The sequence below is a fragment of the Phoenix dactylifera genome, chromosome 5 (assembly GCF_051530095.1).
Source record: "Phoenix dactylifera cultivar Ajwa chromosome 5, Ajwa_hap1_PhDact_Kaust_v1.1, whole genome shotgun sequence".
In the NCBI taxonomy this organism is placed as follows: domain Eukaryota; kingdom Viridiplantae; phylum Streptophyta; class Magnoliopsida; order Arecales; family Arecaceae; genus Phoenix; species Phoenix dactylifera.
The window spans coordinates 5660658-5682260 of NC_143194.1; the positions used below are offsets into that span (position 1 = coordinate 5660658).

General features: G+C 37.7%; 1 protein-coding gene across 4 annotated transcripts; it reads right to left on the reverse strand.

The window, feature by feature from the left end:
• Positions 1-1819: 1819 nt before the first annotated feature.
• On the reverse strand, positions 1820-21324 carry LOC103711116 (potassium channel KOR1). Of its 4 annotated transcripts, XM_026806258.3 has the most exons (14): positions 20914-21324; positions 18609-18897; positions 17900-18239; positions 17293-17588; positions 16734-16814; positions 14009-14060; positions 13807-13928; positions 7857-7955; positions 6545-6766; positions 6158-6343; positions 5250-5325; positions 4842-5136; positions 2851-2972; positions 1820-2135 (listed from the first exon to the last, which is right to left on the reverse strand). In XM_026806258.3, the coding sequence occupies exons 1-14, from the start codon at positions 21093-21095 to the stop codon at positions 1870-1872; spliced, it is 2628 nt and encodes an 875-aa protein (XP_026662059.1). In that variant the 5' UTR covers positions 21096-21324; the 3' UTR covers positions 1820-1869. The 4 variants fall into 4 exon arrangements, with proteins under 4 accessions (XP_026662059.1, XP_088577616.1, XP_026662060.1 ...); XM_088721490.1 differs by lacking the exon at positions 13807-13928 and having other exon boundaries at positions 14004-14060; XM_026806259.3 differs by lacking the exon at positions 20914-21324 and having other exon boundaries at positions 17900-18243; positions 18609-18743.
• Positions 21325-21603: the final 279 nt, after the last annotated feature.

Below are 21603 nucleotides of genomic sequence, written 5' to 3' on the forward strand. Positions count from 1 at the left end.
CACATTTCCTTTAGCGCCCATCTTAAAAAAAAAATCTAAAAGTCAAATCGGGACAGAACTTTTCTTGCTAACGGAGTTCGTCAATCTCATAACATAAAAAAAAACAAAAAAAAAAAAAAGACGTGAAGAAAGGTCATCCATCCATATAGAAATTCTTATCCTGCAAAGTGAGCTCATCATTGTAATAACCCAAAGGCACTATATACAAATTCAGTACATGTGCTTTAATAGGGTTCTTTCTGTGCATCTTGCTTTCCAAGACTCCTTACTTAACTTAATGGGCTCGTTTGGTTCGCGGGAAGCATTTTTCCTCCTAGGAATATGATTCCTGGGAAACAAATTCCTAGGAAAAGAATATCTAGGAAAGTACTTTGGCATGTTTGGTAGACCATAGGAAAGTGACAAATTTCCAAAGTGTTTATATTTGGTTGACCATCCACCTTCCTGGGAAAGTTATGTATAATTCCTATTATGCCCTTAATAAAAATTAGGTTTTCAATGTTTCTTTTAACTTTTTCATGTTTCTCATGGAAAAGACTTTCCCATAAAATGTGGAAATCATATTCCCATGGGAATACAACTTTTCCGTCTCTCTCCTTTGAAAACTCTAACCAAACAAGAGGTATCTCTTACTTTCCCGTTGACCACACTTTCCCCTCTTCTTTTCCCGCGAACCAAACGAGCCCAATAAGCTAAGAGAAGAACTTCATTTAGAGAAGTCGGGCAAAGTGGGGTATTCCAGACCATGGAAAAGATATTGAAGTGTGTATTAGAGCCAAAAATAATGCTTGGATAATTGCCAAGGTTAATTACAAGAGGAAGAGAACTTTATATGGTTCTGGAAAAGGCCAATGCAACACGTCTTTATGCATCCGATGCTGTTGAGAAGTTCAGCAACAGGTAAATGCTCTGCAGATATGCTTCAGTAATTCTTGTGTCCATTCTTTTTCTTGCAATCAGTAAATAGTAGATCACAAATAGGTTTGCATAGATTAAAAATCATTCTTCTGCTCATAACTTTGACTGTTCCAAAGATATATTGAAACTTACAACACTTGATTTCAAACTGTTCTTCAAATGTCACCACTCATCTCGGATATTGTTATGCTATAGTAAAGGTAGGCATATACCTGCAGCCTCCAAACCATTGCAACATCATTTATGTGCCAGTTGCTTCAGTGTGAATCTTGAGACGTCTGACTTCGATAAAAGAGATCATACCACCATGAGATTAGGTGTTAGCTATCAGCCTTTCCTGCCTTTTTGGATTGCTAGATAAAAATATCTAATCTTTTACTAATAATACCACCAAAATAGTAACAAGTTTCATCTTTATGCAATAGAAGATACTGTCCCTCCAATACATCTCTAAACTACGTTTTGTCACAAGCCAAGGAAAATTTTGAGGCACATTCTTAGTGCTGGATAGCAACTTAGATACTTTTCAGAGGTTGGGGTGAGTTCATTCAATTCTAATTCATCATTTAGTCTTGTTCATTATTCGTATATTAATAACTTTTTGCTATGATTTCTGAAGTTATCATAAAGCAGCATTTCTTTGGACTAGACCAAGTTCAAGGTTTCAAAGACCCTAAATATCCAAAGAAGACCCCTTCAAAGACCAATTTATAGAACAGTTTCTATATGGCTGTTTCCTAACCTAATACCACACTTTGCCTTGACAGGCTGCAGTTTTGATTACAATTTACAGAGGCCTATTAATATTATGGGAATGTATAGAATGTCGAACACTTTGATTTCATGTCCTCACCGTATCTCCTATAGGCATGCAACATTGAAAAGGAAGGGGGAAAAGGCATGAAACAAATGATAACTATTATTTTATAGAATAATGTGTGTACATGCAATTCAAGTATGCTGGTTGTTATGTGTACTTGTTTCTTGATCTGCAACTAGATACAATTTCTGGCCATCAGATATCATATCTACGTCAAGAATCCTGGCCCCATCTTCTGACAGTATACGTGAACCTGAAGACTTTAGTTGCTCTCTAGAGGATCTAATGAGCTTCTCCATGGTGCATGGGATCCATAGCATGACTCCCTCTCTTCTCTCTTCTTTCGAATCCCATGGGTGAAAAGGAAACACTGTGCACCTCCTTGGATGCATTTTATCTGCATTGCGAGATATCATGGATTATAAGAGATTCAGACAGTAAAGATTCATGGATTATGTCATTGATATTTTGTAAATGAAGGATCATTTTATTTATCTTCAGGATGCTGGTTACAATATTCCAAACCAAACCAAAAGCTAATACTTAAGTAATATGCACAAGAGTACTTTGAGAAGGTTCAGAACTATAGGTGATCCAAATGTTTCTATGGAGTACCGAAGGTCTTGAGTAAAAAGTTTTTTCCATTAACTTCTTGTCTTTAACAGGAAGGGGAAGATCCTTGCCATATTTTACAAAGTGAACTTGATGGCTTTTGTTGAAAGGAAAGTCTAAGTTAAACAAGTGTATAAATGAGTCATTGCAAGGGATGTTTTGTTATGCTGATGTGAGATATACAGCTCTTTGCACTAAAGTGAAGCTCCTTTTCTGGCTTGAGTTAGATGGTCCTTTTTTTTTTCGAATTAAGAAGGCATGTGTTTTCTTCCCATATCAACTGTTCATATGTAGGGTCCACAGAGTATTTTGAAAACCATATCTTTTCTTGTTCGGTCTATCTTTCTCAAGTCCTAGTTTCATAAAAACTTATAAGTCATATAGGAGGACATTCATTCGCTTGACTAAAAGTAAACCAGCAATATCAACAATTCTATGATGAAACTAAATCTTTCAGCACCAACAGCACTATAATTATAATAATAAAAAAAAGCAGCTACCTTGAACTTCCCGAGCACGTTCAGGAAATTTGGAGAGCTCATCAGACTTTGCACCTTCTAGCAGCAGCATCAAGGATTTGTTTCCGCTCTTTCGTGCTTCATCCAATGGTGTAGCTCCCCATCTGCAGTATTAGCAGATGATTAGATAGGACGGTTTTATGTACAAGGTCAATTATGCCAGAAAAAATTGAATGAATTGTTTTGTGTGAAAGGGGATCTCCCAAACTAATGCTCAAATCCGTACCGAGAACCAGAACCATCGGCATATCTCAATTGATGGTCGGCTTTTAACTTTGCATTGATTATGACCAAATCGGAGGTCATAATTTTTTCTATAAACATGATTACACACGAGAGTTCAAAGAGTTGCACATATTCTGGTGTCCTCTCTCTCTCTCTCTCTCTCTCTCTCTCTCTCTCTCTCTCTCTCTCTCTCTCTCTCTGTGTGTGTGTGTGTGAAAAGAGAACCTTTAAATGGGTGGGAATGTGGGATGTTTTATTAAATCACAAAGAACAAAATACACAGGGATGAAATAAGCCTTATCCCTCAAGAACCTAATAATTATGCAAATTACATCAAAAAAACTAAAATGAATGCAGTAACTCATTTATAAAATGAAAAGCTCCAATTTATCCAAAAGAGCTAAACCCTTGATTTTGTGAGGGAAAACTCTTTTCCAAATCATAAATGAATCAACATTAACAACTCATTCATTAATTGGGTTAATTACAGTATGGGGAGTTGCCTTGCCTGATTTATAATATGAGCTTGTCTACTAATAAGACTGAATCTACATGTTTATGCTTCAAGCCTCGAAATGATCTTGCATCAGTTCATTTAATTTTATATGAATTTTATACAAGGACTTTTTTATATAATCGAAAAATATTTTTGATCAAATGATTCTCAAGCTAACTCAAATAATTGGGTGATTATCCCATCGGAATATGGATTTACAAAATATTTTCAGCTATATTGATACTAATTAGTTATCTTGATATGCATCTCAGTTCATCAATATCATTTAATGAACATATGCAGCAAAATGATCATTTATTTGTGGATCTTCTAAACTTATTTATCTAAGTTTTAATGAAAATGTTTTTAAAAAGTGAATTTTTTAGTACATATGGACTAATGTTAAAACTGGGAAATATATAGTCCATTCATTAGTTAGTTTAGTTTTTGATACCCAAGAACATTTAAAATTTTTGTAATTAAGCAAGTTTGATTGCTTGATTATAATGGACTTATTTAGTTGGAGTTTTTGGTTATTATCTGTTCATTTAAATTTTTGGAGTTATTGGAAATTTGTTCATCTTAGACCTTGCATGATCTTTAAGGCATCGCTTTAGGGTTCATGCGGCCATGTTATATAGGCGACTCAAGTGACGGGTTCGGGGCGTGACAATAGCACTTGTACAATATGTGCCCTATACCAGCTAATATGGATGTGTACTTAAAAACCTTGGTCTTTCCAATAACTCTCTTTATCACACCTTTGCTATTACTAACTTAGAAGTACGAAGTCCATTTTCTATTATGTTGACTACATGTAGAATCAGATATCATATAGTTATCAATCAGTTGTACTCCATTTGGCTCCATAGAAAATTACCAGAGAAACCATATCAAAGACTTCTTTGGTAAATCAAGTCAATATTAATATTTGAGAGGACCTAGTACCAAAGCCGCATGTTCATTCAAGAATTAGCATGCCGTGTGACCACAACTGTAGTGTTAAAGTGCAATATTCCATCAAATAAAACTGATTTTTGATACATTAACTTAGAACAATTTCAGAGCACTTTTTTTGGTAAATGACTGCAAGTGTTGATTCTAAGAGATATATCTTGTTTAAAAAAATGCAGAAATATATTACATCCCTGATTCAGAGAATCTTAATTCCTAGTTAAATAGACAATAGGGTAGCTCAAACAATGATGATAAAATAAATTAAAGGCATAGAAATCAAATATTTAAATCGTACCTGTCCATAGCAAAAACACTTGCCCCAGCATCTAAAAGCAACTTTGCTATGAAATATAATCCCTCAGCAGCAGCTATATGAAGCGCTGTGCGGTGATCATAGTCTTTTGAGTTTGGATCAACACCGTAAGATAAAGCTCTTTTGATAAAATCTGAATCCCCCTCTGCAGCAGCTGCACAAAGTTGGCTACCAGCATCTTTAAGACTTAATTGTGCTCCTCTGCTAAAGAGTAAAGAAGCCACTCGATCATGTCCATCCTTGATAGCCTCAAACAAGGGTGTGTTTCCAAAATTGTCTGATTGACATGGATATGTATGAGTGAATGTATATATGTATATAATAAACAGAGGATGTGGTGATGTTTAAATCCACTTAAATATGAAATAAAAAGCGGTCCAACAAGGGTACCAGAAAGGTTAATGTCCACGCCTTCTTGGATGAGAAATAGAGTGATATCTTCATGCCCTCTTGCTGCTGCAAGATGCTGATAAGAAAATCAATTAGGTTAGCATGCTTCATAACTATATGAGTTCAACGTAACATGCTTCCAGATGCATAACATAAAAATGTTATTTTTGTTAAGACAAACCAATGTAGTAATTCTAGCAAAAACAACCATATACAGGAGTATGCACAAGACATTCAATCAATGACTATAGAGATGTCTACCGTAGAGCTTTCTTAACATATAGCTAAGGACTTGAGAGCCACTAGCATAGAGCATACAAGACAGCAGCCACCACAGCAAACCCACTGGCTGAAATGCTTGAAGAAGGAAGGGGGGGGGGGGGGGGGGGGGGGGGGGGGGGGTTGGTTTCGTTTGAGTGGTATCAAGCCGTATCAACCTGACAAGCATTGGTGGGCCAGTGGGGTCGATATGCAGGGTACCGCAAGAGACATGCATGCCCCATGCCAGCACCAGCACTGCAGCCTTGTGAGTTACATCTATAGAAAGAGGAAAGCTCGATATACATGCACATGAAATTGCAAGTGCTTTAAGTACACAGATCATACTAATCTCCACAGGCTCACAGACATTTACCATTGGCCTACATATGAGAAGTGGAGTATTGATGTGCATATCATGCAGATGCTTATCACCTTTATAAATCTGTATATCTGATATAGCTCTTTATATCATGTTATAAGAAACATATGTTAAGTGTCATTAGGTCTAATATAGATATAAGCAAAAGAAAAGCTGTCAAATAATTACCATTTTGCAACACATACAGCCTAATCAGATTCAAATGTGCTTTTACTACTGACTCCAAACCAAATTTAAGATATAGAAAATTGTTACCACAGGTCCATACCAAGGGTGAGCGTCCATCATAATCAGTCTTATTAGGATCTGCTCCTGCTTGGATCAAACCTTTAAGGTGATGCAGATCTCCATAGAAAGCATCACTGTTTACTCTTAAAGCAAGCTCAGCTTCTTGCTTAGTGATATGGAATGTAATATCACTTTCCAGTTGCTTGATTCGATTGGAATCATTGCCCTGCAATTTTGATGAAAATATGTAGGTTAATAAGCATTTCACACAAAAATGAAAATTTAAAATCTTACAGAATCAGATATTTCTGCAGGTATGAAGATTGAAATCAATGCCTAACAATTGACTAAAGGCTACCAGTAAAAATGAACAATGTTAGAAGCTATTCAGGAAAGACTTGAAATTTTACAAAAGTTCCAAAATTACCTCTAGAAGATTGTTCAAAATTCTCCGACCATCTACAAAGTAAATTTGTAGAATATTTGTGAAGACTTGTTTATCAATTCGCAAAAGTCTACACAATTCACAAACACGAACAGTGAAAGGCTGAGGAATGTTGCACAAAATCGCAATTTCTCCAAAGGAACTGTTGGGCTGCAGGGTCAAAACTGTATCTTTTGATCCATCTTCACCAATTCCTACTCCTTCCTGCACAAAGAAACTGTTATGACCTGAAGTAATAGATGCATTGCTTGCATATTATGTATAATTTCTGATTTGGCTTCACTACAGATGAACTTAGTTAGATATCCTGGTGTAATTGTATAATTGCTTGATATTATGTATAATTTACACAAACATAGTTAACCTGAAAGTGAAATACAAGTTCTAACCAAGAAAGCAGAAATATTCTCCAGAAATAGTGTAATTGTATAGAGACTCACAGTCTCTTTTCATTCACTAACTCACGATCTTGTTGGGGGGTTTTTGGTGTCACTTTCGGAAAAAGACATGAAAACTATAACAGATAAACTGAAAAAAGTCATATATGTGCTGTTGACATGAATGTAGCTGCTCGAAATAATGCATGTGTACAGGAATCTAAGGGTACAACTGATAAATCATTCAAATTTTTATTGACATTGAGAAAAAATAGTAATATTAAAGAATGGAAATTTGTAGTTTGTCATAGACTCACAACCCAAAATCTTAAGTTATTAGGAGGACCAGCTCAGGCTAATAAAACTATGCAGAACCCTTTTTATTAGTCAATGTGGGATTATGACAATCTCCCTCACCCAATCTTGTGACACCCTTATCATGGTTGGCTCCTAATCAAGTGAAAGGGGTCCACCCATGGCTCGGGTCCTACTCGACCTTAGTATCTCTTAGTAAGGGACCATATGACTGATAAAGGTTGTGACGCACAATGGGCCTGGCTCTAATACCACTTATCACGGACTCACAACCCAGAATTTTTGCTAAACTATGAGATGAAGTTAGAGATAAATCAAATAAAGCAAAATCGCAAGGAAAAATAATATCAGTGCCAACAGGAACTAATTTATTGCCATCTAGTAATGCAAGAATATCTTTGGTCTGTACTAAAATATGGAAAAGTTAATTTCTTCCTTCGTTGTGCCAACCAGACTTCAACAGATGTTTGGAACCCATATCCTCAGCAGTTGCTCAGGGAAGAGATTATGGTTTTGAACACACATGACACAGGAAGAAAAAAAAAACTTTGTTTCATATTGAAAATCGGAGACAAAAGAATGATGATTAGCTATTAGCTTACCAGCTTACCATGGCAGACAAAATATAGCTGATCTACTGCATCTCCCTGTTCCAATAACACCTCTCCTGGAAGGAAAAACTCTTCCTGCAGCTTGATAATCTGCCAGGTCGTAACCATGTTGTTTTAGTTATTGGCCCAAAGAAAATGGAGGAAGGAAAAATATCAAGACCACTGTTTTGAAAAAGGTGCCACTAGTTTCTATAAAATTAAACATGTGACAAAAAGTGACAACACACCAATCGATCATAAGATCAAAGAAACAGGAAACCAGCATCTTAGCACCTCAAAAATAAGATTTTCCAGGCATATCAAAGACCATTACTTATTTATACAGGACAAAACATGAGTAATATTAAATTAACTACACATAAACGATGCATATGATAGGGAAATATATCAGACATTTCCAAATGCACATCACAATCCAATCAATGCCCAATGTTCAACTTTTCCTCCCAAGAAAATTTGATGCAATCCTAAACAGAATTCTTGGATTCATGATAAATTATCATGATTTTAATCAAATTTCTAATATAAATAAAAACAAACGGAAAATGCAGATTGGCCCTGGATAATTGTTGTGGTCAGCCCTCAGGTAAGTTCAAGTCTTAAAAAAGAATGTTTTCTTTGTCCACATTTCTTAAAGAAAATAGAAAACTCCTGCTTGGCAAGGATTTAAATTTTAAACCATATTTTTACACATATACCTGGAAACACAGAAATAAAAAAACATTGCGGGAAATTGTTAGGTTGTAATTTCTGTTAAAAAAAAAAAAAACCTTTTAGAGATACTGCAGTATAGGTAACACATTAGCAATATTGTATTATCGTATTTCCATTTATTTTATTCACACTGAGATTAGCAATTTTTTATCGTATATATTTCAGTTTTGGACTGTAATAGTGGATTGCTGCACTCATCATGGAAAGCAAAGAATCACACTCCAAAGTTTTACATAAAAAGCTATGAAATCCATAGATAAAAATTGATCAAGCATCAATAATTTCCACTACTGCTGACTTTCACAATCAGAACAATCTGTTCCCCGGAGAGATCATGGCCAACAATATCCATCTCACTATTCTTGAAATGTCACTGCTAGTTGCTGGAAAAGTTGTTGTATGGGGTGTTCGGCTGGTTCTTTCCTTTCGTTTCCCATATATGGTCTAGTTGACCAGTTATGGGGCCTTCACTAGCTTTTACTATAGAGTGACCAAGAAGATGACCACGTGATACAAATATGCCATAGTCATAACCTTAAATTATCTAATGAAGATTTACATGCATCGATAATTATGGCAAAGGATGAAACCAGATTGCTTTGCTTCAGGAAAATGTCGCAGGATGGAAAGTATTCGTGTTTCATATTTTATGGAACAAACATCATGTGTAATAATGCAACCTTATAAAAGTCTGAAGAATACCTGAGGGAAATTCATGGGTTGTCCCCTAATTTCTCTTGAGAATTGCAATTTAACATGATATTAACTATTTGCTTTTTTGATTCAGGTCTAGAGATGTATTGACATTGACAATGCTATATGAAAATTTGAGAAAATTGCACAAGAGAGAGGAATACTAGGTGTTAGAGAGACAGATAAAAATTATTAAGAACAAAAATAATATAATTGTAGAGAAAATTATGAAACTAAGGAAAGATGAAAGATAATTTCCGAATTTCATTGAACAAGAATCTAATAGAAGATAATAAAATTACAATGTTAAAGCATGTCATTCATTTCAGATCAAGAACAGAGAAATTTGAGCAAACTTAGAAGGGAAATGGCACTGCAACCAGATTAAAGAGAGAAACACCAATGATTTTCAGTTAACTGATTTATTTTGTAAGATCTTAGCATGAAAAACACTATTAGAGAAGAATCGCGCTAACCCTTTTCTGTGCTCTGGATAGCACATTGGGACATCAAATATACACTTAACTTTTTGGCAATGGATCTATTATTTAAATTGGCAAGAGGTCTTCAGATTCATCCCTGTGAGGGGCAGCAAAATCCTTTTTAAGAGATCAAATTCAGTACCATGAATTTCAGTGGATCTCCAGCCTCTTGATTTCCCTTTCTTAAGTTACCAGCTAAAATATGGCTGGAATTAATTAGCATAACATGCAATCCTCATATAGCCTATGTAGCAGTAACCATGATGGAAGTGCACATATTAGCCAAACTAGAAGGTTATGGGAAGGAGTTGGAGTGAGTGAGAAGAAATTTATTTAAAGAAAATGAAAACAATCTGGGAGAACTAATTTAGCTTGATGCTAGAAAGGTAAACATCAACAGTAAGCAAATGTTTTAATAAATTACAGTTAATTTGCTTTATAGATAAATGTACATTGAAGTAAGATATTAAGACAAATGACATTAAAGATTAGTACTTGCAAGGCTTAAAAGGTACTTTAGACAACCAAAACAACTATCCTTAAGATCCATTTGGCTACATGTGAGTGTGGGAAGAGATGCATATGAGTTTCTTGACTTTGAGTACTTGTGCTGGCTATTATGTATGACAGAACTGAGTTTGTAAAGATGATAAAACTAATATCCTCAACTCTAGCCTACCATAGCCAACTATGATCAAACTTTACTTTTAATGAAACGATGGGAAATGCTATTGAATTCATGTCAAAAATGGTCAATCACATAAAGTTACCATCATCATGGCCAACTTAGTCAAGACTAGTTGTAACTTTACATAGGCACTTCCACATTGCCCATAGTGAGTATTAATTTTTCAGATAAAATCACTTATTGAAAGTGGGTGATAATTTTCAATTACATGAATTACTTGACTTGTTTATGTACATAAATCCAAACTTCAATCACTTACACGATTATGTAACTTCCATGACTATTTTCATGCAACCAAAGCGACCCTGAGCATTAGCTCCTTACAATTGTCAAAATATTGCTAATATTGATGTGGAAGTGTGATAATGTATATTGCATAAGATAGTGCAGACCATGGTCTGCCGTACCGGTCCGTACCGGCCGGTACGTACCGGTCCGGCCTGGGACCGGTACCGGATCAGCGTAAAATTCGGTACCGGTAATTTATTGTTGAAGGACTGGTACGGACCGGTACGCCACCGGTTCGGACCGGTACGGGACCGGTTCGGACCGATACGGGACCGGTACGGACCGGTACGCCACCGGTACGGGACCGGTTTCGTACCGGTCCGGGCCGCCACCGGTACGCCGACCGGTACCGGTACGGCGGACCTTGGTGCAGACTGGTGAAACATCAAGATGATCTTATGATAAATTTGAATAATAGAATGTAATTTAGTGGGATCTAATTTGATAATGAGGTCACGTTTAGCATCGATGGGCAGAAGAACCCAGCATACATAATCTTTTGACTATGAAAATTCTTGGGAGAGCTGAAGTCATATCTAATCAAACTGGAACTAATGAAGTTATGTTTTTAGGGTGTTTTGTGATTACAACGGCCAAAAAGACCCTAAGAAACTATTATTAAGATAGTAGGATATTGAAATGTTATATGGATAAAAAATGTCTGGAAATCTAGAGGTTCTCTGTGAAAAAGATGAATGCCAACAGATGATAATGCTAAAACAGATTTCCCTATGACTAGGACATATTAGATCAGAAATTAGTGCAGACCGGAAAAGCAGGATTCGCACCAGTTAGATAATGTAGAAATGACTGAGAAGGTGTTGGACAACTAAGGTACCCTAGCATGCGAAGCTGGCCTAAATTTGTATTCAAGCATTAGAAAAGAGGAATGAAGAGCCTAAACTAGCGCAGAAGAAATCTTGAGAAAGGATTTAAAAATATTGTATCACCTAGGAGACAAGGAAACTAGGGCCTAATCTGCCTGACGTAACCTAAAAGAAAACCGTAAAAATGATTTTTGTTATCATGAGTTTTAGCTTTTAGATTAAAGGCTAGAATAGGCCTGGCAGACTACGCAACTCTTTGAGTTTACGAGGTGACAACGTAGATTTACAACGGCTTTAATTTCAGCTAGATCAGCCCTAGATCCTCTCTCACTCATGATGAAATCTAAGAGCTTGCTCAAAGACAGCCCAACTAGGGGATTTTACCTCTTTTTGTTAAATTGATTCAAGTGCTCACTTAAAGGTAGGATCCAAAAGTCGCAAAATCATGCTGAGAAAGTCGAAAAGCCACAGACTTTCGTTCACCTTACCAGCCTACGAGAAAGAAGGCAATGAGCATTAAGTTCCAGGTAGAGCAGCTTTATAGGTAGTATTAGTAAGGTACAAGAAGCAGTGGTATCGGGTTAAGCAACCAAAGCTGTAAGCAAGGTTCGCCGTACCGGTACAGAACCTCATACCAGTGCCACACTAGCATAGTATCGGTACTATATAGTACATAGTACGTCTGGCGTATCGAATGTCGGTATGCCACCGGTATCGGTACGGTACCGAACCAGTATGGTATGGTACGCTCGAAGTTCGGTACGGTACAGCATATCATGGTTGTTAGGCAAGCAGTGGTCCTAAGTAGTTAAATTCAATCAGGCCTGCAAGGAAAGAAGAGGGTGGTAAGCTAAATTCAGCAAGAGTGAAGTAAATAGAAGGAAGAAGGAAGTGCAACAAGGGCCCGTCAACAAGAAAAAGGACCTTTACTCTTGTGTTATGTCTTTGAGTCTTGGTTCACTTCGTTCTCCTCTCATCCTATCTTACTTTACTAATAATAATAAAAGAGTTGATCCTACATTCCGTATAGCAATTAAAGTCTAGGGGCATAGAGAACCTTAACAGGGTTTCAATAACCAAAAGTATGTATGCCATATGAGATAGAGCCAAGGTGAAAAGTCAGAAATTAAAGAACGCATTTGGGTCAAGACTATAACGTGCTATTCGGATTTCCCTACCTCAAGAAGCGAGCATCCCTTGGTAAAGAGGACTAATGAGAAGCTAGGGTGTGTATTGATGCAAGAGGGTCATCTTTGATCCCTTGATCTTACCAACCTACTCGACCATAGCCTCAATATCATCCCAAGGTGACACAATCGATTTAAAGGTACTCTTTGTCACCTTCTTAACAAGTTCTATGATCTTAGCTAAAGAAAAGAACGAAAGGTACACCCTAGCCAACGTATCAGCCTTATCATCCTAATTATATATCATTCTTCTATGGAAGGACGGTATAATACGAGGCATACCAGACCATGTTAGAGAGACCATGACAGAAAAAAGGGTGGGGGACAGAGATCCCACCATAAGTTGTTTGAAGGGAGGATGCACATTGCTTCAAATAAAGTGCAACATGCAGCCAACCTGACCTACAGCCTAACCTTCAAACCTGCTTGGAGAACAAGTAGGCTCCTATATAGAATTCCTAATTATATATCATTCTCCTATGGAAGGACGGTATGATATGAGGCATACCTGACCATGTCAGAGAGACCGCGATAGAAAAGAGGGTGGGGGACAAAGATCCCACCATAAGTTGTTTGAAGGGAGGATGCACATTGCTTCAAATAAAGCGCAACATGCATCCAACCTGACCTACGGCCTAACCTTAAAACCTGCTTGGAGAACAAGTAGGCTCCTATATAATTCCTTGGTCCAACCATCAGTGGCAATGAGGATCCTTTATTGAACAAGGACCACATTAATAGAGAGCCTTCCAAAACTCTTTGCTCGAATCATAAAGACCGCAAATAAAATGTTTACAACTAAGATTGAAAATGTACATGACATTTTACTAACCAAGAAATTCATGTAATAAAGTGCTAGGAGGAGCTTGCTTGGTCACTATCAATGATGCAGATATCTGACTGGAATACACACTCTAATCAAGTGCAGTATAAAATATAATTATGTAGATTAAATTGATTGCCCTAATTTCTAGACCTGAATTAAAAATGACATAATCATTTATGTTAAGCATGAGAGCATGGTCTGCCATACCGCCCCGTACAGCCTGGTATGGAGCGTACCTTATCGTACCGTGCCGGAAGAAAATTGGTATAAAACTTAACTTCAAGTCGGTATAAACTCCATACCGAGATGTACCGACCTATACCGAGGTGCGTATCGACTCGTACTGAGACGTACCGACCTATATCGAGGCATACCAATATAAAAATTTAGTAAAAAGGCTAAAAATCTATTTCAGTCCAAGAGTGTACCATACCGTACCATACCAAACCGATGAGGTGCCGATACGGTGCCCGATACCGAGATTGCGGACCTTGCATGAGAGTGATTCATGCAAATTAATATTTTTATTGTTTACTAACAAAACTAGAACATGCTAAATGCAAAGATGAAAGGACTGCTTAGTTAGCAAAGCTTGAATTTAGGTGGAAGGGGCAAAATTGCCCCAAAATCAAGAGAATTTGGATGAACATCATAACAAATTATCTGACAAAGGTTGCCCTAACATAGGACAGTCTTAACAAACATACAAACAAGGATTGATGCTTCTAATCTCAGATATATGTGTAGGATTTGTTGGTTATGATTGATGATGGAGGAAAAAGATTTGATAAATTGATGCACAAATGCAATATTTAAAGCTAACTAATTTTCGTACTGGTTCCATTACGTCAAAAAACAAAAAAATAGGCAAAGAAGTCCTACAAAATTAGCACAAGTAGGATAAACTATAAATTCACTTACATGTTGCATTTGGTTCTTGGATAGAACCTGGTCAAGGACTGGTTATCCACTTAACCATCTAAATAGTCTCATTCTTTGCATGGTTAACTGTAGACAATCAAAGCATTTTAAGCAACTAGCCATGGTTAAAGTTATTTAGGAGGGAAGGAGTAACTGCAACCCCTCTCCAAACCCCAATTTCATTCTCACACTGCCCCCCAGGTGGTTAAGGCACTTTCTTTGCTTTCTACCTTGGCTAGGTTTGGCACATACCCCTTTTCACCATGGCCCTCTTCTATCCCTTCCCCACCCTCCACACGGGCGGTATTGTCCAGTCTCCACAGACCTAGCTAGTTGCTATGGCAATCAGCATAATACCACCAGTCATAAGGGTCGATAGGGCCCAAGTTTGTTTGCTTTCTTTTCTTCTGCATCGGTGCTCCCCTTACCCTTTTCTCTTGCCAGTTAACTTCCCACAATCGTCAACAGCACATATGCCCTTTCTATCTTACCGGAGATCGATTGGTGGATGTGTGTTGTAGCTTGGAGCTTAATTGGCAGCCATAGGCTGTACCTTCTCAACTCAGGTCTCCATCTAATTGCTCACCATGGTCTCTAGATCGGCTTGTGATATTAGTGGTTGGAGACCTATTGTAGCTTCAAAAGATCTTGGAGCTCGCCAATCCTAGTTACTTTGAACCCCGAATTCCTTTTAGGTCAGGTAAGGTCCCAAACCCAGCACTTTTTAAGATGCATGCTAGCTAACTAAGGATGTCATTGTTTCATGATCTTTGTTGATGGCTTTCATCCTACTTGTTGCAGCCACTGTCACTTGTACAATTTTCGGACTTGTTGTCCCATTTTGGGGACTAGAGTTGATACTTGATACTATCATGTTGTTGGAGTATATGACTTATTATCCACCTCTGGGGCCACCACTCCTTCTAGCTGCAAGAAAGGCCTCTATCTGCATGATTCTTATATTATATTTTATATTTGCTACTTCATGTTCTTCACATCACAGGAATATACTCACAGATAGAAGTGGCAATGATGATATAATGGTTAGTAGAGATCCATGTTTGGAATGCCCTGCATCTTTGTGTCGAGCAACCGTGTCTGTATGGATCCTAATGATGACCTTCATAACTGAGCTGCAAATACTTTAAATTTCTATGTCCTAGCCTCCATATGCTATGTATATATGCTACATGTAATATCTTTTTTGAAGCAAAAGGAAGGCCAATCAGCAAATGCTACCCATTCTTATCATTTTTACAATCATGTATAATTGAAATTATTTTGAAAATTTTCATCAAATATGATAATATGGCAAGAAAGGATATATTGGACAGCTAGTGCATTGTTCATATGATGAGTGAAGTCCTTAGCCATTTTCATCCAAATGTAGACAATGCATGAGGGCATTGTTGTCCATATAGCAAAAAAAAATGGGCCTTGACAATGCTTTTTGCAACCAAAGACCATTTCTACCATCTTGGCAAAAAGGTGTGGTTAACTAAGTAGCAGGCTAGCAGCCAAACAACACTTTAATCAAACCTATGGCTAACTGGTTAAGTGGTGACTACTGAGGCTTAACTTGAGCCACCTTGGTTACCTGTCCAAGAACCAAATGCTGCCTTAGAGTGATTATTATGATTTAGTATAATTCTAATCTAAGGCCTAAACATTATTATGGGAAGTTACATGTCAACTTTCAACATAATTTTTATTAAAATTGCATAATCCTTTAATCATCATTAATATAACGACCCTCACCCATCACTTTTTCCCGATCCATCTCCGGCTTCCCTTATCTCTAATTTGGCCTTGTCCCTCATTGTACATAACTAAATCATCTCTTGGTTGTCTACTATGCACTTCTTCAAGTTCAGTTAATATAATAATAAGTAAGACACAAGCAAGCTAAGATTGTAAAATATTTTCAAGTTTAACATTTTTAGAAGTGAAGGATCCTTGTTTTTGTAAGTTGTAATGAAACAAGAAAGTCAGGATATAAATACCAATTCTTTAAGAAATACAAATAAGAGTATTGCAGGACTTAGGCAAGATTATATACAAGCCGGCATCTTAGAAAATGAAATTAGAAAATCTTGAAGATATGGAATAAAGTATTTAAAGTAAACCATTTCCATGTCTGCAAAACCTTATAGAACAAAAATTTCCTATATAATGACTTGGCAAACTTAATATTTATTTGTACTTGCCACTTATTTGAAAACAAATCAGATGAGGCACTTACAATCTGGTGAATGAATTCTTCTGAGCATCCGCTAAACAGAGGAACGTTGTCAATATATGGTTTGTATAATGTTTCGGATATCTGCAGAAGAAACTCATCGCATGAATCAAAATATTTCACATTAAGATATAGAATTTGGCATATTTGAGAGTACTTCAAGCAAACTTGGCTAAGCCTAAGACTGGAACTTATGCTACAACTTGCAATACTTAAAAGGATTCTTAACACTCTTCGCTGATGGAATATTACAACAGTAAGCATGTATATTGAAAAGGAATGCAGGTTTTTGTTGAGTGTTTGGTAATAAAATAGTATGCAGGATAGCTTTCCAGAACCTAGCACTGCTGACTTGCTGTTAATTACCAAAACAAGAATTGTGCAATAGGTGCCAAGGGAGAATCAGGAAACACTTCATATGATAATTCTGCGAATGACATTTTATGGGCTAATTGGAAACAAGTGAGACAAGAAACTGAGGTAGAGGAAGAATTTCCACATAAGTGGATCCACGCTTATATAGGTATGAAGCATGCATTCTTCATACTTCATATTCACAAACCTTAGCACGAATTGAAACTGGGAGATCCTGAAGCACAGAAGCCTCTGTGTAGCTGCTTTCATATTGCAAGCGTACATGACTTTTGATCTGGTCACGAATCTCCTTTCCAAGTTTATTTCTGTTCATATATTTAACCAAGTCTTTCATTCTGTCCCTAAACCTTTCTGTCTTTGATCCTTTCACAATCAATGCAGTCATGTTGCCAATAAGGTAAGCTCCCAGAATCATATCAAAAGAAACATAAATCATGATGAATACCATCTCCCTGGGGTTAACTGCATGTATGTCTCCATAACCTGCACCAATGGAAAAATGACTGAGCATCTTACCAGGAAACAATGATATGAAACAAATTACTAAGAGACCTATCAGGAAGCCCAGTTGAAAGTTTTTTGAACGGCCCTTTTAGAATATACATAATTAGCTGGAGAATATTTACTGATGAAACGTTTGATTAAAAAAACTCTTTATTGTTCTTAACCTTTCCATAAGCCATACAACTAGAATGCAAGAAACACTAACATATTTTCTTTCAGAACACAGTTTTACGGGTCATAATAGTTGATGCTTGGAATTCTATATAGAGAATGGTCAGAATAATATTTACCAACAGTTGACATTGTGACTATGGCAAAATATAATGATGTTATGTAACGCTTTCCGAGATCAATATCCCTGAAGTGCGAATAGCTATAATCACCCAACTTTAAGCTCCCCATCCACGTATAGCCTTCCATGGATGCTGGCAAAGTTGTTGCAAGGTAGTAAAATATACAGGCAGCTGTATGCGTGCAGTAGAGCTCCACAACTATGAGTTTAACAATTCTTGTAAACAAGTAGTTGATGCGGATGTCTTTCTCCATCTTCTGAAAAAAATCTGTGACTTTGCGTACTCGAGTTAATCGAATCCATAAAAGGTACCTCACTTCTTCTTTATTTCCGCATGCCTAGCTTGAGCATATGAGAGAGAGATGTGTTGATCATAAAAGCGAACAAATAAACAGACTACTTCAAGAAGTTAAGCGTGAGGAAAGACAGGTTTTAAACACTTGGAAATATTCTAAATAGGAGGGGGGGGGAGGTTCAAGATTGCACAGGAGAGAAAAAAAATCGAAGACTTGAAATAGAATCCGGCATCGAGCAGGCGAATGGGGAATGAAGCAGTGATGCACCACAGCATTTTTCTCTTTCATGAAATCGAACAAGGTTCTGCTCAACTAACCCGACGCAGGAAGAATGCATCCCCTCTGTTGATTTGATACCAAACCACCCGCATTATACTATATGAGAAAAGGGCAGACAGACAGAGAGCATACCTTATAGATAACATCCCAAGGAAAGCAGCCAAGTAAGTCGAAGACGAAGCTCGACTTCACGTACCGGACAGCAATGGAGGTGGGCTTGTAGATCATGCGGTAGGTGTGAGAGTCACGGTAGGCGACGAGGAACTGGACGAAGATGTCGACGAGGAAGGCCACCTGGCCGGCGAAGTCGAGCCAGAAGAGGTTGTTCGGGAGCCCCCTGAAGAAGCCGAACTCTATCGGCGTGAAGAAGGACGAGTACAATGCCCATACCAGTATAAACCTCGTCCACAGCTGGTACCACCTGCACCACCACCATCATCCCCGTCAACTTTAAAACTCCCGGCGAACAGCCAACGTGATGATCCGCATAAGAACGTTTATGCGGTCCGTCCGCATATGAGAAAACACTCCAGAAATATCATTGTGGTTGCTGATGGTATTAGTTATAATGGACTCCATCCTACCTTACATTTTTAAAACAAATAAAAAATTAATAATTAATAATTAATAATATAACAAATTATTGGCAAGTTGGCAGTGTTACATCATCGAATACGTGGCAACGAGCTAATGGTCCAACTTGCGACAGGTAGTGTGCACGTGTCAACGTTAGAATAGTATTATTATTTACTGGCCTAGAATCGCGGGAACGAAAGATTGTTCCAGAAGGCAGGGGCATACAACGTGACGTTCGGACGCATCTAGCATTATTAATGAACAAGCATCCAACGTTCGGACTCGGTGTGGTACCTCAGCTAGGGTCAGTTCAAATCCAAGGTAGCCCACGGGATCCTCTCATGGATAGCTGTCGGAAATGGACTGCTTCTTTTTCATTATTGACAACCATCCACCAGATAATATGGCAGGTATCTACAGGTGCAAAATTGCGCTGTATAGGATCTATACTTATGGATGGTATTCTCTCTTTTTTTAATTTTTATAAGATGAATAATTCATATAAATCTCAAATAAATATGTCCAGTTGAATTAGAAACCAAAACAATCTAAAGAGGGGTGGACACATTTACATACTATCGGTCCACCTGACCACCTTACCGAAGATGCAATTCAATCTGCCACTCTATTCGTCTTGCGGTAAATATGAGTTACTCAGAAGATCTATATTTCTCCACACATCGCCAAATATCCTCGAGCAGAGATGAATAGTATTTTTGGTTTTGGAACCTGAGTAGCACATATGGGACTCTTTTGTTGTTCTTTTAAGTTAAGGTTTTCTAATTGTTAGCTGGAAAGAAAGTAAAACGAAAAGTTATACGTAGTATGTGAGAATTTATATGAGGAGAAAAGTAGCAGGAATTTAACAGAAAAGTCACAACTTTTTGGTTGTCGTGTTTCTTTACAAATTTTATACAATTATCAACATGTCTCAGTTCATAACTTGAAAATATACTCTTTTTTTAAATAATTCTAAGAAATGAATTTAAAAGTAAGAATAATAAGAGCCAATGGGAATAGAATAGTCATAGCGATGCCCTTTCATATGTCTTGCAAAAGAGCTAATCAGTCGGATGGTAACCATTTATTAAGGCTTGATTAATTGTTAGGTATGAAAAATATTGGACCAGTCCATTGAATTCAGTCCACATATCTGGAAAACAAGCCCCATGTATCTACTTCAAAACAAGTCATATCGCAGGAAGTGATTTAAATAACCAGTTTCCTCCTCTTAAGCATAATCATATGATATCAAACTTCGTTAATTTCTTTTTCCTCCTTCAACCTGGAACTCTTCCGTAGTTAACTTTGATTTCATTATATATATTTTTTAATAAAGAAGGAGACAAAGCCATTCGGCTTTTATTAGGAAAGTAGCGTTTATAAAAATTATCTATAAAAAATTTGCAAGAAAAAAATCAAAAAAATAATAAAATTGATTTCATTATGTGTGCTCCCGGTTTTCGCTCATCCATCGTCAGGATAATAAATTTATTGATAGAAATATCAAATCCACCAAAAATAGTGGCCTATATCCGTCTCATAACCGTCCGATCCAAATGTAACACTATTCTTGCAAATCAGACGGACAGAATCGATCACTTCGATCGCCACGCCGGATTGCCGTGCACGAGACTCGCGCACCGAAACGATCTCCGTTTCTCCCCTTTTCTTGGATAATAGATGACTCAAGAAAGGAAAGGCCACTGAAAAAGGAGTGGCGCAGCGTAACGGATTATTTAACGGTAAGTTAAAGGAAAGGGAAAAAGGGGGGAAAATGGAAGGAGAAGAGAGAGCGAGAGAGAGAGAGAGAGAGAGAGAGAGAGAGAGAGGAAGAGGAGGCGGAGATCTAAATACGTACTTGTTATCGGGTTCGATGACGAAGCGCTCGAGAAGCTTCTCGTGGCTGTGCGCCCGGCGGCGGAGGGGACCGATGGCGAAGTCGGAGGTGATCAGGGACCAGCGGATCCCCCGCGACGATCCCATCGGCTCCTCCAACTCGTACTCGATCTCCTGTGACTCATTCTTCGCGTGTGGCGACATCGCCACCGCTCTCCGGCGCCCAACTCCGCCCAGAATGCGTCGCTGCCACCACTGCCGGCGTCCGATCGGATCCGCAAGAACGGCGATTCGAAATGGATGACTGGATTCGGCGGGTCACGAGGGGGAGGTGAGAAGATTCACGTGGAGAGCGATAGAAGAGGCTTCCAAGGTGATGAGGATCGGAGGAAGGGAAAAGAAGGACAGCGTTATCTAGAAGGAGTTCGAAGGGTGGAGGGCCATTTATAGGCGGGAGGGGATGGGGTGGGAGAGGAAGAGGGAGAGAGAGAGAGAACCGCTTGATCTTAGGGGCCTTTGGGCCAAAACGTGGAGGTACAGGTTTGGCAGTTATTCTGCACCGGCGGAATAACTTATCCTTTTTTAAAAACTTTAAAGCTTTTTATTACTCTTTACTTCTTTAGACCTTTAGTTGAATAAAGAAAGGCAGCACCAATGCAAAAAAAAAAAAGAAAAAAAGAAAAAAGAAAAAAGACTGCATTTATCTTGAAGT

Bases quoted from the DNA above. Each gene is read 5' to 3' on its own strand.
- LOC103711116 (XM_026806258.3), bottom strand. From the start codon at position 21,095: ATGTCGCCACACGCGAAGAATGAGTCACAGGAGATCGAGTACGAGTTG. The intron at 17,589-17,899 runs GTAAATATTATT...CCATTGGTGCAG, and splicing joins AGTCACAATGTCAACTGTTG to GTTATGGAGACATACATGCA. The intron at 5,137-5,249 runs GTACCCTTGTTG...CATGTCAATCAG, and splicing joins CGTGGACATTAACCTTTCTG to ACAATTTTGGAAACACACCC.